The sequence below is a fragment of the Chiloscyllium punctatum genome, chromosome 12 (genome assembly GCF_047496795.1).
Source record: "Chiloscyllium punctatum isolate Juve2018m chromosome 12, sChiPun1.3, whole genome shotgun sequence".
Classification (NCBI taxonomy): domain Eukaryota; kingdom Metazoa; phylum Chordata; class Chondrichthyes; order Orectolobiformes; family Hemiscylliidae; genus Chiloscyllium; species Chiloscyllium punctatum.
This window is the reverse complement of record NC_092750.1, coordinates 29,083,518-29,097,074: the sequence shown is the minus strand read 5'-3', so window position 1 is coordinate 29,097,074 and position 13,557 is coordinate 29,083,518. Positions and strand designations below refer to the sequence as shown.

Sequence of the window (13,557 nt, the reverse complement as noted above, 5' to 3'; positions counted from 1 at the left end):
TTGGAATCCAAAAGATTTGGCATGATGTTTGACGTGAGGGGTTACTAGACTGTTCTGAGGATCAGTGTGCATGTTGGGAGATCTGTGTTCTAGTTTTTGATCATGGTTTGGTCATGGATATTAGGCAAGGAGTGAGGGAAGCGTGCATTGTAGTCTTCAGTTCCAGCAGGAATAAACATGATATTAGAGTATTGGAAGTGGATGGTATTATTGATGCTGGGATCTGGCACAATCTGAGGCAGCAGTGTCTAACCTCTACAAGAGAGGACAGTGTAGAAGAATGGAACCCATTTGCTCTGTGGCCAGTTATGAATCATTTAGTTTACAGTAAACCAGTTATGTTCCTAACCATCAGTATCTTCCTGTCTGACTTCTCTGCAATTCCCTGACTATATTTAGTTATTCTATCGCAGATGATATCTATTGAAGACCTGTTTTGTTAATTGGTTTCTTGTCTTAGACTGACTTAGATCCACAAACATGGCAGGGTGGGGATGTTGGCAATGGCAGTAAACCGGAAAGTAGAAATGCATGCAATTAAAAAAAAACTGTAGTTATGGGTTACTTTGCTCTGCATGATAGATTGGGCAAATCAAATGTGTAACAATATCATAGAGGAAGAATTCCTGGAGTGTATGTGGAATGCTTCTCTGGGTCAATAAGTTGAGGAACCAACTAGAGAACAGGCAATCCTAGATTGAGTACTATGTAATGAGAAAGGAATACAATAATTGGCTATCTAACTGTGCCAGGCTCTTTGGCCTTGATATGGTAGAATTCCTCATCAAAATGGAGACTGGTGTAGTTTTGTTTCTGAAACTAGAGTTCTGATTCTAAATCAATGGTACAAGGTGTGAGTTGGCTATGATAGATTGGAGAAGTTATTTAAAGGGATGACAGCTGAAAGACAATGGCAAACCTTCGAAGAACACATGGGTGAACTTTAATTGTTAATTTTTGTTACAAAAGTAAAACGGGACAGTATTGAATCAGAGGAAGAGGCATACAAATTGGCAAGTAAAAGTGACAAACCCAAGGAGTGGGAGCTGTTCAGAATTCAGTAGATGAGGACAAAGGATTGATTTAACAAAAGGAAAATAGAGTACAAGAGGAAGCGTTGGGGTCATAAAAACTGACTGCAAACATTTCTAGGTATGAGAAGAAAAAAAAATAAAGGCAAATGTAGGTCCTTGCAGTCAGAGGGGAATTTATATTGGTTGGCGTTCTAAATAATACTTTGATTCTGTATTCACCAAGGGGAACAGACAACATGGCAACAAACATTGAAAACCACAAGTTTTAATGAGATGGAGGAACTGAAGAAAATCTGTATTAGAGAAGTGGTGTTGGGAAATTGATATGGTTGAAGGCCTGATAATCTATATTCCAGAGTCCTTAAGGAATTGGTTCTAGAAATAGTGGATACATTGGTCATTATACAAGATTCTTTAGACACTGGAACAGTTCTTACAAATTGAAGTGTAGTTAATGTAATCCCTCCCTTTTTAAAATAAAAGTTAGGTAGAGAAAAAACTAAGCATTTAAAACTAGTCAGCATTATGTTGGTAGTGCAATAACTGCTAGAGTCCATTAGAAAATATTTAATAGTTGAGCTCTTGGGAAAACAGTGACAGGATCAGACAAAATCAACATGGATTTCCAAAGGGAAATCATTCTCGACAAATCTACTGGAAATCTTTGATGTAACTAGTAAAGTTAGTAAGGGGGAGGAAGTGGATGTGCTTTATTGAAAGCCTTCTGAAACTCTAAATAAAGTCCCAAGTAAGTGATTAGCATGTAAAATTCAAACATCTGGAAATAGGAGTAGAGTGTTAGGATGAATGGAGAACTGGTTGGTAGGCAGGAAACAAAGAGTAGAGATAAACCAGTGTTATCCCAAATGAGAAGCAGAGACTTGTGGGGTACAGCAGGGATCAGTGCCTAGACTCCAACTATTCACAGTATATGTCAATGAGTTAGATGAGAAAATTAAATTTAATACCTCCAAAATTGAAAATGACACAGCTGAGAGGAAGATGCACACAGATGTTACATCATTTTTATTGAACACAATGGAAAGGACAAAATACAAATAGAATGTATTAATTTCATTGTATTTTTTCTTATGATTTTGATTTCTGAAGGGATGATCTGCTGCAAATTGGGAAAGGAGCCAGTAATAATACCTTTATAATAAGGACTGTGAATGTGGGGCTCACTTTGCTGAGAGTCTGGGATACCGAGCATACTGGAATAGCAGATTATATTCCTCTGCCTGTTGAACATTTCATCTATCCTAACTTGCTGGAAGAAATTGTGGTCGGTGATGTAATCTGTTTCAGCAGTAATCTAGTTAATCAAGAAGGTAAGTGCATTACACACTGTTTGAGATCATGTGTATACTTAATATGCAAGTACAGATGGGCAGCACAGTGGTTAGCACTGCTGCCTCACAGCGCCAGAGACCCGGGTTCAATTCCCACCTCAGGCGACTGACTGTGTGGAGTTTGCACGTTCTCCCCGTGCCTGTGTTGGTTTCCTCCCATAGTCCAAAGATGTACAGGTCAGGTGAATTGGCCATGCTAAATTGCCTGTTGTGTTAGGTAAGGGGTAAATGTAGGAGTACGGGTGGGTTGCGCTTCGGCGGGTTGGTGTGGACTTCTTGGGCCGAAGGGCCTGTTTCCACACTGTAATCTAATCTAATTTACATGATGAAAATCAGATTTTTGTCTGTATCTGCAGTTCAGTTTGGAGTTTGGAGTTCATCTTCCAGTAACGTTCTTCAGATTAACCCAAAGACTGGCACAGCAGTTGCAAGAGATTCTGGATCTGTCACTGTATTTTATGAAGTACCAGGACATCTCAAAACCTACAAAGAGGTAAAATAAAAAAAACCGTACCTTTTGGTGACAAGGAACACTTGCTGAGAATGAGTTTTGCTTTGTTTTGACCATCTTTTATAGGTTGCTTATTTTTGTTGAAACAGTTGGTGTATTCTCAACTATTCAATCGGAAGCATATTTCAATACCCTACTTGTGAAGTTCCAGCACGGTGGCTCAGTGGTTAGCACTGCTGCCTCACAGGGCCAGGGACCCAGGTTCGATTCCAGCCTTGGGTGACTGTCTGTGTGGAGTTTGTACATTCTCCCAGTGTATGCATGGGTTTCCTCCAGGTGCTCCAGTTTCCTCCCACAGTCCAAAGAAGTGCAGGCTAGGTGAATTAGCCATGCTAAATTGCCCGTAGCATTAGGAGTATTAGGCAAAGGGAAATGGGTCTGGGTGGGTTACTCTTCGGAGGGTCGGTGTGGACTTGTTGGGCTGAAGGGCCTGCTTCCACACTGTAGGGAATCTAATCTAATCTAAAAAAAATGTATAATTTTATACAGAACCTTTTTGCATCTTGAGATGGTGGATAACTGTGTGTGGAACTTCCAACTGAGTTCAGCCACACATAACTGGAACAGAGAGTTTACTTAGCAAAAATGTATCCAATCAAGTGGAGTGAAAAAGACAGTCATATACTCAAGCGCATTCTATTTATACAATAATTAATGGAATGAATTGCCAAAGGAAGTGGTGAGTATAGGTGCAGTTAGAACATTTTAAAGTTGTTTGGAGAAATACATGAACAGGAAAGGTTTAGAGTAATGTGGACCAAATGTAGGAAAGTGGAACTAGTTTTGTTGGCGACTTGGTCAGCATGGATTAGTTGGACCGAAGAGTCTGTTCCATGTTGTATGACTCTACTGGGTACACTTCCAAGGTTCTTCAATATCCTGAAGTGTTTTGGGCGCTATACAAAATATCAAAGTCAGTGTTTGTTGTGAATGTCCCTCCTTGTCTAATTATTCTTCCTCTAATTTGCAAAACTTCTAATTTTCTTGACTAACTTGTCAATAAATCAATACAAACATTATGTAATCCTTAATTTTCCTCCTTGCTAATTGATTCCAAATCAGTTACTTTGTCATAGAGTGTACTGTGTAATGACTATCTTATAAGGAGAGGGAATTTTTCTGACTCAAAACATATCAAGTATGATTTCCCTTAATCCTATCTCCAACACATTGGATTTGCTTGATCCTTGTATTAGTCACTTAAGAGCTGGAACATCCTGAGATCAGTCTTCCATTAATCCTTTTTAATGTATAGAAATTCTTGTGGTAGGTTACCAAAGCTGCAGTTGGGACTTTTGTGGTTAGCAGCAAAGTAAAGATGCTTGCCACAGACGTCAAAGAAATCTGTTCATAAAAATCAAGGAAACTGTGATGTGGTTAACCTTCCCCAGTGGCACTTTCAATCCTGCACGGAATTGAGGCTATCTTAATGCAGAGAAAATAATATGCGCTTACAACAAAACAAGAAGTTAAAAAGGCTTGATATCCTTCACTTTCAATTTCTGAAATTTTAAATTGAAACGGATTATTGGAGTAACACAAGATACAATAAGCTTTCATAAAATAAAATATTTGTGAAGAAGCTTGACATTGAAGTAGTTGGCATTAACTGTTCAGACCACTGAGGGAATTTAGCTGTAATGATGAGGTTGCACCTTATTCAACTAAATGTAATTTTTAAAATGGTTTTGACTGCAAATCAAATACCATAAAAATTTCTCATCAATAATTTTGTTTCATATATTACAGTCTTTTACAGGTGGATGGTGTCTTTGTCAGTCCAACCTCTTGACAAGCTTGGAATCATTAGTAACTTTTGGATTTCCATGTCCATTCTGTGCACGTGGAAACCCAAGATGTACTATTACTGTTCGTGGAGTAATGATGGCAAATTTTAACATTTTCGCCACCATTACTGCTGGAAACTTTGGGCTTATATGTTGTACCTTAGCATTGACCTCATTAACAATCTATTTAATACCAATAAAATTTAGCTTGAATTGCAATTTTAAAGCTTCAAAATACTGAAGATTCGATCAAACTGGCAAATTGCATTTAGAGTATGATTGATGATCATTACCAAATTGGCTTCCTTTCTGACTTTTAACAAGAGTCCTTTTTAATGTAATTTGTTTGCATTAATTTGAGTGGGCTAATGTTCAGTGAATGAAATAATTCTATGGCTCCTTAAAACATTCTCCTTTGATATAGATCATAGCTAAATAGATCACTGCCCTTTAACCTGCACACCTCAACTATCCATTTATTTAGCATGTATTTGCTTTGTGTGTATATATACTTTGATGGAGAGCGATAAGTCTGCTATCTTAAAGTTGTCGAATAGAGAAATATAACCAGCAGTATTTCTGCTATTCTTTTAAAGCATATTTAGTTTTCCAGCAATTTTTTTAAAAATCCACTACCAAAACATCTGGTTGTTCTATGTCTTGTAAATTGTAAGCTTTTTTCATAATTTTATGCTTGTCACATGTGGAATCATTCTTCCAGTTCAAAAATTTGCAAGCAGCTAGTTTGTCACTTAGTATAACATTTAAGTTCTGAATTTCTCTGACCTTCTGTTGTTCAACAGGAATCAATTTTGATTATAAAATCTTAAAGATATAATTCCTGCACTTGCCTCTTCATAAACCCAACACTGGAACCAGCCATGTTCTATGACCAGCAAAACCAGTGGCAAACTATATTTTAAATAGTTAGAATATCAGGACAGAAAGGCAACAAAAGATAATTGAAGTGATAGAACAATGTTGACAAAACATTAGTCGTATTGTGTGATTAAAGTTCTAGTCTGAAAATGTGCATGAAGATTGTTTTTAATACTTAAGACCATAACTTATATTGTTCAGTTCTCCAATGGCTCTCTCAGCTTCTTTGTTATAAAACACAACTTCTTCAAATATATATGTTGGACATATTTGTACTGTAGCTATGAAAAAGTATATAGTTATCTTACTATATATATTTTTTAGATATATCCCTATATCTGAAAATCTACTCGACTTGCCTTGGTTGTAATTGGTTATGAACTTAAATTAAAAATGCATCTAATAAGGTGCCAAGCAAGGAATGATTATATGTTCATGAGAGTGGAGATAATCTGTTGATCTGGATTGAAGACTACTCATCATCAATTGTGCCAGTATAGGTAGCATCCCATAAACACCCTTGGCAAAGAAATTTAGCAACATAGTTATTGTTCTCACATGCTGTCTCTCTAATCCAGTAGAAAGAAACATAGAAAACAAAACTACCATTTTTTTGATTCTTAAAGGAAAGCCTCTATCTAAAACTTCACTCTAGCAGGAGAGAACTTGAGCTTTTCACTCCAGCAGCCAGCACAAACCTACACAACAAACTGAAAACAAAACTAAAAGTCATGGTCTGTGAAAGCCTGACCCATGATTCTTTTGTCATTCTTTTTTAAAAAAACACACCCAGAGAGAACACAAAGCAGTTTACCAGCTATCTGTTTGAAAAGTATATTTTGGCACCATTGTGACAACGCTCCTCTGCAAGTGAAACAGGACAGAACACCTCTCAAAGCCACAGGATCGTCAGTGAGGACATGTGGGAGTATTTACTTTAGAGGGAAATAGAAAAGAATATTTTTTTACTTTGCCAATTTATTATGGAGCTCTGTGTTCTTGTACATGGCCATATTTGCAAGTTAACATTTTAAGGTTAATGATTAGAAAGGAAGTTCCACACTAGCTTTATTACAAAGGGATTTAGGTATAAGATAAAAGGCAGTGTTGTAATTAGATTAGTTCTTGGTGACTTTACAATGGACACAATTTTGGTCTGTTTACCCAAGGAAGAATATTTTGGCTTTGACAGATGCATGCAGCATATATAAATTAAATTGAATTGGGTTTATTGTCCCAGGTACTCACATGAGTACTGTGGAAAGTTTACAAGTTGCCACTTACAGCACCATTTTAACTACAAAGGTACCTAGGATATAGAATCTTTATATGAAGCCAAAAAATAAAGAAAACAAAGTTTTAAAAGTCAAACCTTTATAGTCCTTCTTTGGGCTTGCACTCCTCACAAGGACTCAACCCTACCCCTCTCTAGGCTCAATCTCACCCTTGCTGCCTCCCTGGGCTGCTCCTGTTCCTGCTCCCACTGGCTGCCCCAGGCTGCCTGTTCCTGCTCCCGCTGACTTCCCTTGGCTGCCTGCTCCTGCTCCTGCCAGCTGCCTGCTCCCATGTCTGCTCTTGCCCTCCGACCACCCAGGGCTGCCCGGCCCCGCTCTCGACTAATTTGTGACATGACGGCATTATCCTAATAAGGATAGGAATATGGGTAGCTGTATAGAATATACGGTAGTTTCATGAAGTCTTTGTAATATTTTTAAGGGGCTCAATAGACGTTGGAAGGATCTTGCCCTGTCTAGGGAGTCAGTTTTAGAATAAAGGAGCAGACATTTAGGACTGAAATGCAGATATATTTTCTCATTCAAAGTTATGAACTTTTAAGAATTCTTGAATATGGAGATCTGTAGTGGCCTTGTTGTGGAGTATGTTCCAGTCCAAAATTGGTAGATTTTTAATATTTGAGTATGTAGTGATAGAAACATAAGTAGGCCATTCAGCCCCTCAAACCTGCTCTGCCATTCAATGGGATCATAGCCGATTTATGGCCTAATTCTATATATCTGGCTTTGACCCATATCCTTTTGCTTAGCGCAACATTATCCATCTCAGATTTAAAACTAACCTGATCTAGCATCAGCTGCTGTTTGTGCAAAAGAGTTCCAAGCCTCTACCACTTTTTGTGTGTAGAAATGCTTCCTGACATCTCTTGGGAAGGAAGAGTTATAGTTGAATATCAGGCACGATGGTGTTGGAGATAATAAAGTCTCAAAGAGCCAATAACTTAGACGTTTTCCTTTTTCTCATGCATTCATAAGTTTTAATTTAGCTACATGTTGATCTGTTTTCCAGCTGGTGGTTAAGAGTGCCTGGAAGACTGTTGCGCTGGTGCAGGGTGATTCTCTTCTAACAAGCCAATCTACTACTCCTCCATTCAAGGTATCTGTTACCGTAGGAGACAGCAGCACTAATTTGAAAGGTAATATTAATTTTTGTAGTGGATGAGAACTTTATACATCAGTCTGCCTTGGTTTCCAATCTTAATGACCACCTAGCTACTGTACCGATAGATTAGGTTTAAAACGAAAGTCGCAATTCGTGGGCTAAAGGAAGAGTGTTACTAAAGTTTCCCTGTTCACCAAGATTAACTACTTGCATGTGGGTGGTTGACCTCCAGTTCATTGAAATAATTAAGCCTAGACATAACAAAGGCATGGATGAAAATTTCAAGCTGAGGTTTGGAGATAGTGAACATGTATAGGTTAAATATGGAACCAAGATTCTGAACAGTCTTAGATCATTTGCTAAGAGAAGGATTGGAGGATACACTAAGCAAAGCAGCTTGTGTTGGGTATGAAACATTTTCATTCTTTCTACTATTTTAACTGAGCACATTTCTGTGTATCCAGTCTGCCGCTTTCAAGAAAGTAGGAGGTTTGAGAGATACTGGTGAGCCAGCTATCATTGTTGCCACGTGCAAACTGTGTTATCTGATATTACCACTAGGTAGGCACAGATGAAACCGAGAGGCCAAGCTACATTCTTGCTGGACACAAGGGCAGAAAGAGATGCCTTTGCAGATTATTCTCTGGTGGCTATTTGATATTCAGGAATAGAATCAGGAGTGTAGTGTCACTCAACTGACTGGCTGTGGGAGAGGTATTGGAGGAGGATAGTCTTGTTGGAGAACTCAAGTGGGAACAGCAGGTGTTCTTCAAATTTGACATTGCGGGATTAGCTACAATGAATGAATATTATTAAACTACAAAGTGCAGAAAAGATTTACTAGGATGCTACTGGACTGGAAGCTTTGAGTTATAAGGAGATAGGCTGGGACTTTTTCCCAAGGATCACAGGAGACTTAAGAGGTGATATAATTGAAGTTTGTAAAATCATGAGAGGCATAGATAAGGTAGATAGCCAACAGCTTTTCCCCATGGTAAGGGAATCTAAAACAAGAGGGCATATGTTTAAAGTGGGAAGGGAGAGATATAAAAGGGTCCAGAGTGGCAATCTTCTCTCCAATTGTGGTGACTGTCTGGAACAGGAGTAGTGGAAGTGAGTACAATTTAAACAGGTACATGAATGGGGTATAGTCCAAATGCAGGCAAATGGGGCTCGTTTAATTTATGAAGACTGGGTGGAATGGGCAAGCTGGGCCGAAGAACCTGTTTCCATGCTGTAGACCTCTATGACTCTACAATATTAAGATTTTTCACAAATAAATGAGTTACCAAATATCGTGAAATGTTAAAATGGGTCATCTTTAGTCTGAATCATTTTAAATGTATGTTTTGTTCTGTTTCAGGAGCCTGTACAGCTGCACATGTTGAAACAATTGATGAAATGCATCCTGAATCCAGTGTCACTTGCAACTTGCATTTCAACAATGGTGCAATAGAAATCCCAGCTGAAGATTTGTTTCATGTTAAAACAGGATTTGATACATATGCAGGTATTTAATTCCATTTTTAATGTAAGTAGCTTATTAGCACATTCAACAAATAGGATTTATGTTATGAAAGCCAGGGTTTTTGACTGGCTTATGGAATAATATCTAATTTGAGGTTTATTTTCAGATAGTTTTGGCATTAACTTTCTATCTTTATTTTATGCTTTGGATTTCATTGGTTGTGACAAGAAATTTGTTTTTTTTTGTAGCAGTTGCACTTGAATAATAGTTTTCTTTCCTTGTTAGGACATTATACTTGCTCTATTACAATGCAGAAATTGACTGATCACCAACTGAAAGTACTTAGCAAAGCCAAAACATCCATCATTGTGAAAGCTTCAATACTTGGTGCTCATTTCAACGGAGAACAAATTGGTGCGAACATTCCATTTTTACCTGGTTTTTATACTGATCAGTCTGCGATCCTTTTGAGCAACCTGTATGCAGTTGCTGAGCTCACAGTGTTTGGAACTCCTGAAATTCTTGGGAATTTAGAAGTAAGAAACTGGTGTATAAATTATATATTTATAAGTGTATGCATTTTCGACCCTTGTTAATTGTGACTTTGCTAAACATCTATCATCAGTATGCAGAACTACAGAGATTCTTTAAGCTTTTGTTGCATTTTTCCATGTGTCTCAGTGCACTTATTTGGCTCTGGAGACAAGATATTAACTAACAAATAATGGTTAACTCAGCACCCATCTTTTTTTATACTGTGTTTTCCTGAAGTCCTAAAGTTTGAGGTTTCTTTGTACCATGAAGTAACTTTGTCCCAGTGGCAGCAAAATTGACATTGAAGGAGTTTTTAATACCTGCCCATAATAAACTTGAGCATTGGAGACTGAAATATGTGAAGGTCCAGGTGAAACTATTGAGTCCTACCACATAGCCAGGCAAGGCCATGATTTTCCTTCTGTGCCAAATTGGAAGTCTTTCTCTTGTGCAGCTGGTGAGCATGTTTGTTCACTTATTCTGATATTGAGAACATATTGGGTGTCTTTTCTGACCCTTGCTACCAGAAGCTCTCAACGGCATCAATCAAGGGATTGTTAGAGCAAACCAGCCCACTCCTCCATGTCGAGGTGGTGATCCATGAAGTCCTGGTGTACAGCTCCAAATGTGCTAACTGCACAGATAAGTTGTTGTCAAACTCTCCTGTACTGCAGTAAGATCTGGCTTGTGTCCTTGTCCACATAAAAGCCCTGAAGTAATTACACAAGAAGGCTTCCACCACACTCTGTCAATGGGAAGACCACTGAACTAAAACTAGTATTTTTCTTGAAGCTGGTTCTACAACCATTTTAAAGCAAAATTCCTGCCAAATCAATGATGATGGGCTGGATGCTGTGTCCAAATACTTGGACAGATTCTCCCTGGCAGGTCCTGTTTTCTCTATTCTCAAACCAGTGAAGAAACACTCCTACATTAAGGGAGGGTAAAGAAAATGGTAAAAAGACACTCTAAAGCTGTCCTTTAATTGGAGCAGGATTGATGATAACTGAGAGGAGGTTCTAATAGCTGTTTGAAATGGCTACTTGATGGTTCCTTCTTCGAGTGTGGATGCATTTATGATAGAGCAAAAGCAGAAAAGAAATAAAGGATACAAATGCTGCAGTCCAGATCCCACTATCTTGAGGCAAGGTCTGGTCAAGAATTGTCTATTCAGCCATGTGAAGAACTATGGCAGGAATCTGCAACCCAGAATAGACATCAACCTGAAACCGAGAGACAGCTAACAGCAGTGATATGGGATTTCTTGAATAAGTCACATTCCTGCCCCTTTATTGTCCTTGGGCAATATTCTTGTCTGATTTCTGTACCACTTTGAGTTGCACATATAATTATCAACTTCAGCCCATTCCACAGATGTCCAAAAGAGGTTACAGCACCATGTTTCTGAGTTGCCCCTCTCCTGAGATATCTAGAAAGTAATTGACCCATAAAATGAAGTGGGAGGTTGGAAATCCAGCCCTAAATGTGCAAAATGTTTGACCTGCTGATTTGAGTTTGTATAGCTGCCATCAGTTTCTATTGTAAACAAGTACAGGTTTGCTTTTCAGCTTCATACTTGTAGAAATTGTTATTGTATAGATGTTGCCATCTGTACCTAGTCTATAGAATGTGTAATCTACTTATTAAAGATGACTTCGGAGTATTCTCTTTTCTCCCTCAGGTTAAACCAGGATCACCCCTCATTATCATTCAAGAAAAGGAAAAATCATATGGATTACAAAGTTACATCAAATTTACAGTAACCTTGTCTGATACTAGACTAATAAATCAGGGACCACTATCAACTACTCTTGTTATTACCAATTCATTGACAGACCAGTTTCTCTCTGTTCCAGTGAAAATCCTGCACGCTGCTGATAAAAGTACAGAAGCTCAACGTATGCTTATATATTTTGATCTTCTATAGAATAAATATATAATTTAGTTTATAAGTGCAGTACTCTGACAGAGGCTGATTTTACAGAATGTTAAAGACAAGCCAGACAGTTTCTCAGAATTATTCTACCAATTTTGAAATGTATGCTTTATTATATGAGAAAACACAAGACTAAGACAATTTAGGAAAATAAGAACCAGGCACACACACTCTAGAGGGCACTTCCAACCTTCTAAGCCTTTTGTTCATCAGCAAGAAGCACAGTTATTCTGATGATAAACGACTGCCAGTATTGGATCAGCTAGCTTAAGTGTCTCTCATACGAATAGGAATCTGGACTGGATACCCCCTTCCCCGTGTGTCTCCCAGCCACCTAAAAATTAACCCTCTCCTAAGTAAGAAATCCACTACGAGAGTGAAAGCTAAATTCCAAACCAATAAATGGGGGAAAAACTCTAAGATTCCGCCTATACTCCCTGGGCTACTGAGACCAGTGGGCAGCACGGTGGCACAGTGGTTAGCACTGCTGCCTCACAGCGCCTGAGACCCAGGTTCATTTCCCGCCTCAGGCGACTGACTGTGTGGAGTTTGCACGTTCGCCCCGTGTCTGCGTGGGTTTCCTCCGGGTGCTCCGGTTTCCTCCCACAGTCCAAAGATGTGCAGGTCAGGTGAATTGGCCATACTAAATTGCCCGTAGTGTTAGGTAAGGGGTAGATGTAGATGTAGGGGTATGGGTGGGTTACGCTTCGGCGGGGCGGTGTGGACTTGTTGGGCCGAAGGGCCTGTTTCCACACTGTAAGTAATCTAATCTATATTTCAACCTTGGTGACCACTGTTACATTTCATATAATGTGTTCTCTGCCCCAGTCAAGAAGCAACCCTGCGTCTACACAAATTGGTAAATCATTCTCAAGATTCACTACTCTGGGCAAGAAGGAACTTTCCACTCTATCTTGTTCCTACTTCTGCGTAGTTTAAATACATGTCTCTTGGTCTCCCACAGTCTATCAAAGTGAAATATCAATCAGTATGCATGAAATCTGCCAGTTTTCTGTACCTTTTTTAAGGTCTCTTCGAAGTCTGTGATATCAAATCCACTTGTGTAACTAAATTTTTTTTAAGTTGAATATGATTTTTGTAACTCTAGCAACCATCACCAAGACCACAAAATCTCATCTCCTGTCATGTTAACTAACCAAAACTCTCTGCTTTAGGTTCCGCAAATAACCTGTGTAATTACAATGATTGCCTTTATACTGAATGGCCTGTTAGTACAGCCCAGTGCCCCATGTGATTTGGCTATGCATTCTCTGAATTGTTTGTAAATCTTTACTGTTCTGTGCACAGAATTACCAGGATCCTTCCTCACTCAATCACATCATTGCCAAAAAATTAGTCACTAGTTATATACGTGTGTGATACAGCATGTTTTATAAAAAATAGGTTAGTTAAATATTTTTTGCCATTGTATAGTCCATTGTCCTAGAACATAAATTCCTCTGCTAAAGATGATTTAATCAGTTTTCACTATGGTACCAAACTGTTAAATGAAAATAGATTGCCTAACAACTGCTTTAACCTGTTATTGGCCTCTTTATAGAGAAAGATAATGGATTATGTTCCACTACTTTGTCTTAGCTGAACATTGCCAGCTTTCAAGACTAACAGTTCAAACTCCTAGAATTTCCTTTCTTGGCT

At 38.5% G+C, this 13,557-nt stretch overlaps 1 protein-coding gene across 1 annotated transcript in view; it reads left to right on the top strand.

Annotated features, from left to right (window-relative positions):
• Positions 1-13,557, top strand: part of nup210 (nucleoporin 210) — a 112,543-nt gene that overhangs the window by 88,895 nt on the left and 10,091 nt on the right. Inside the window, exons 32-37 of the mRNA XM_072582222.1 lie at positions 2,145-2,365; positions 2,743-2,879; positions 7,868-7,994; positions 9,324-9,470; positions 9,714-9,964; positions 11,644-11,860. Of these exons, the coding sequence (XP_072438323.1) occupies positions 2,145-2,365; positions 2,743-2,879; positions 7,868-7,994; positions 9,324-9,470; positions 9,714-9,964; positions 11,644-11,860 (1,100 nt within the window). The remainder of the gene's footprint in view (positions 1-2,144; positions 2,366-2,742; positions 2,880-7,867; positions 7,995-9,323; positions 9,471-9,713; positions 9,965-11,643; positions 11,861-13,557) is intronic.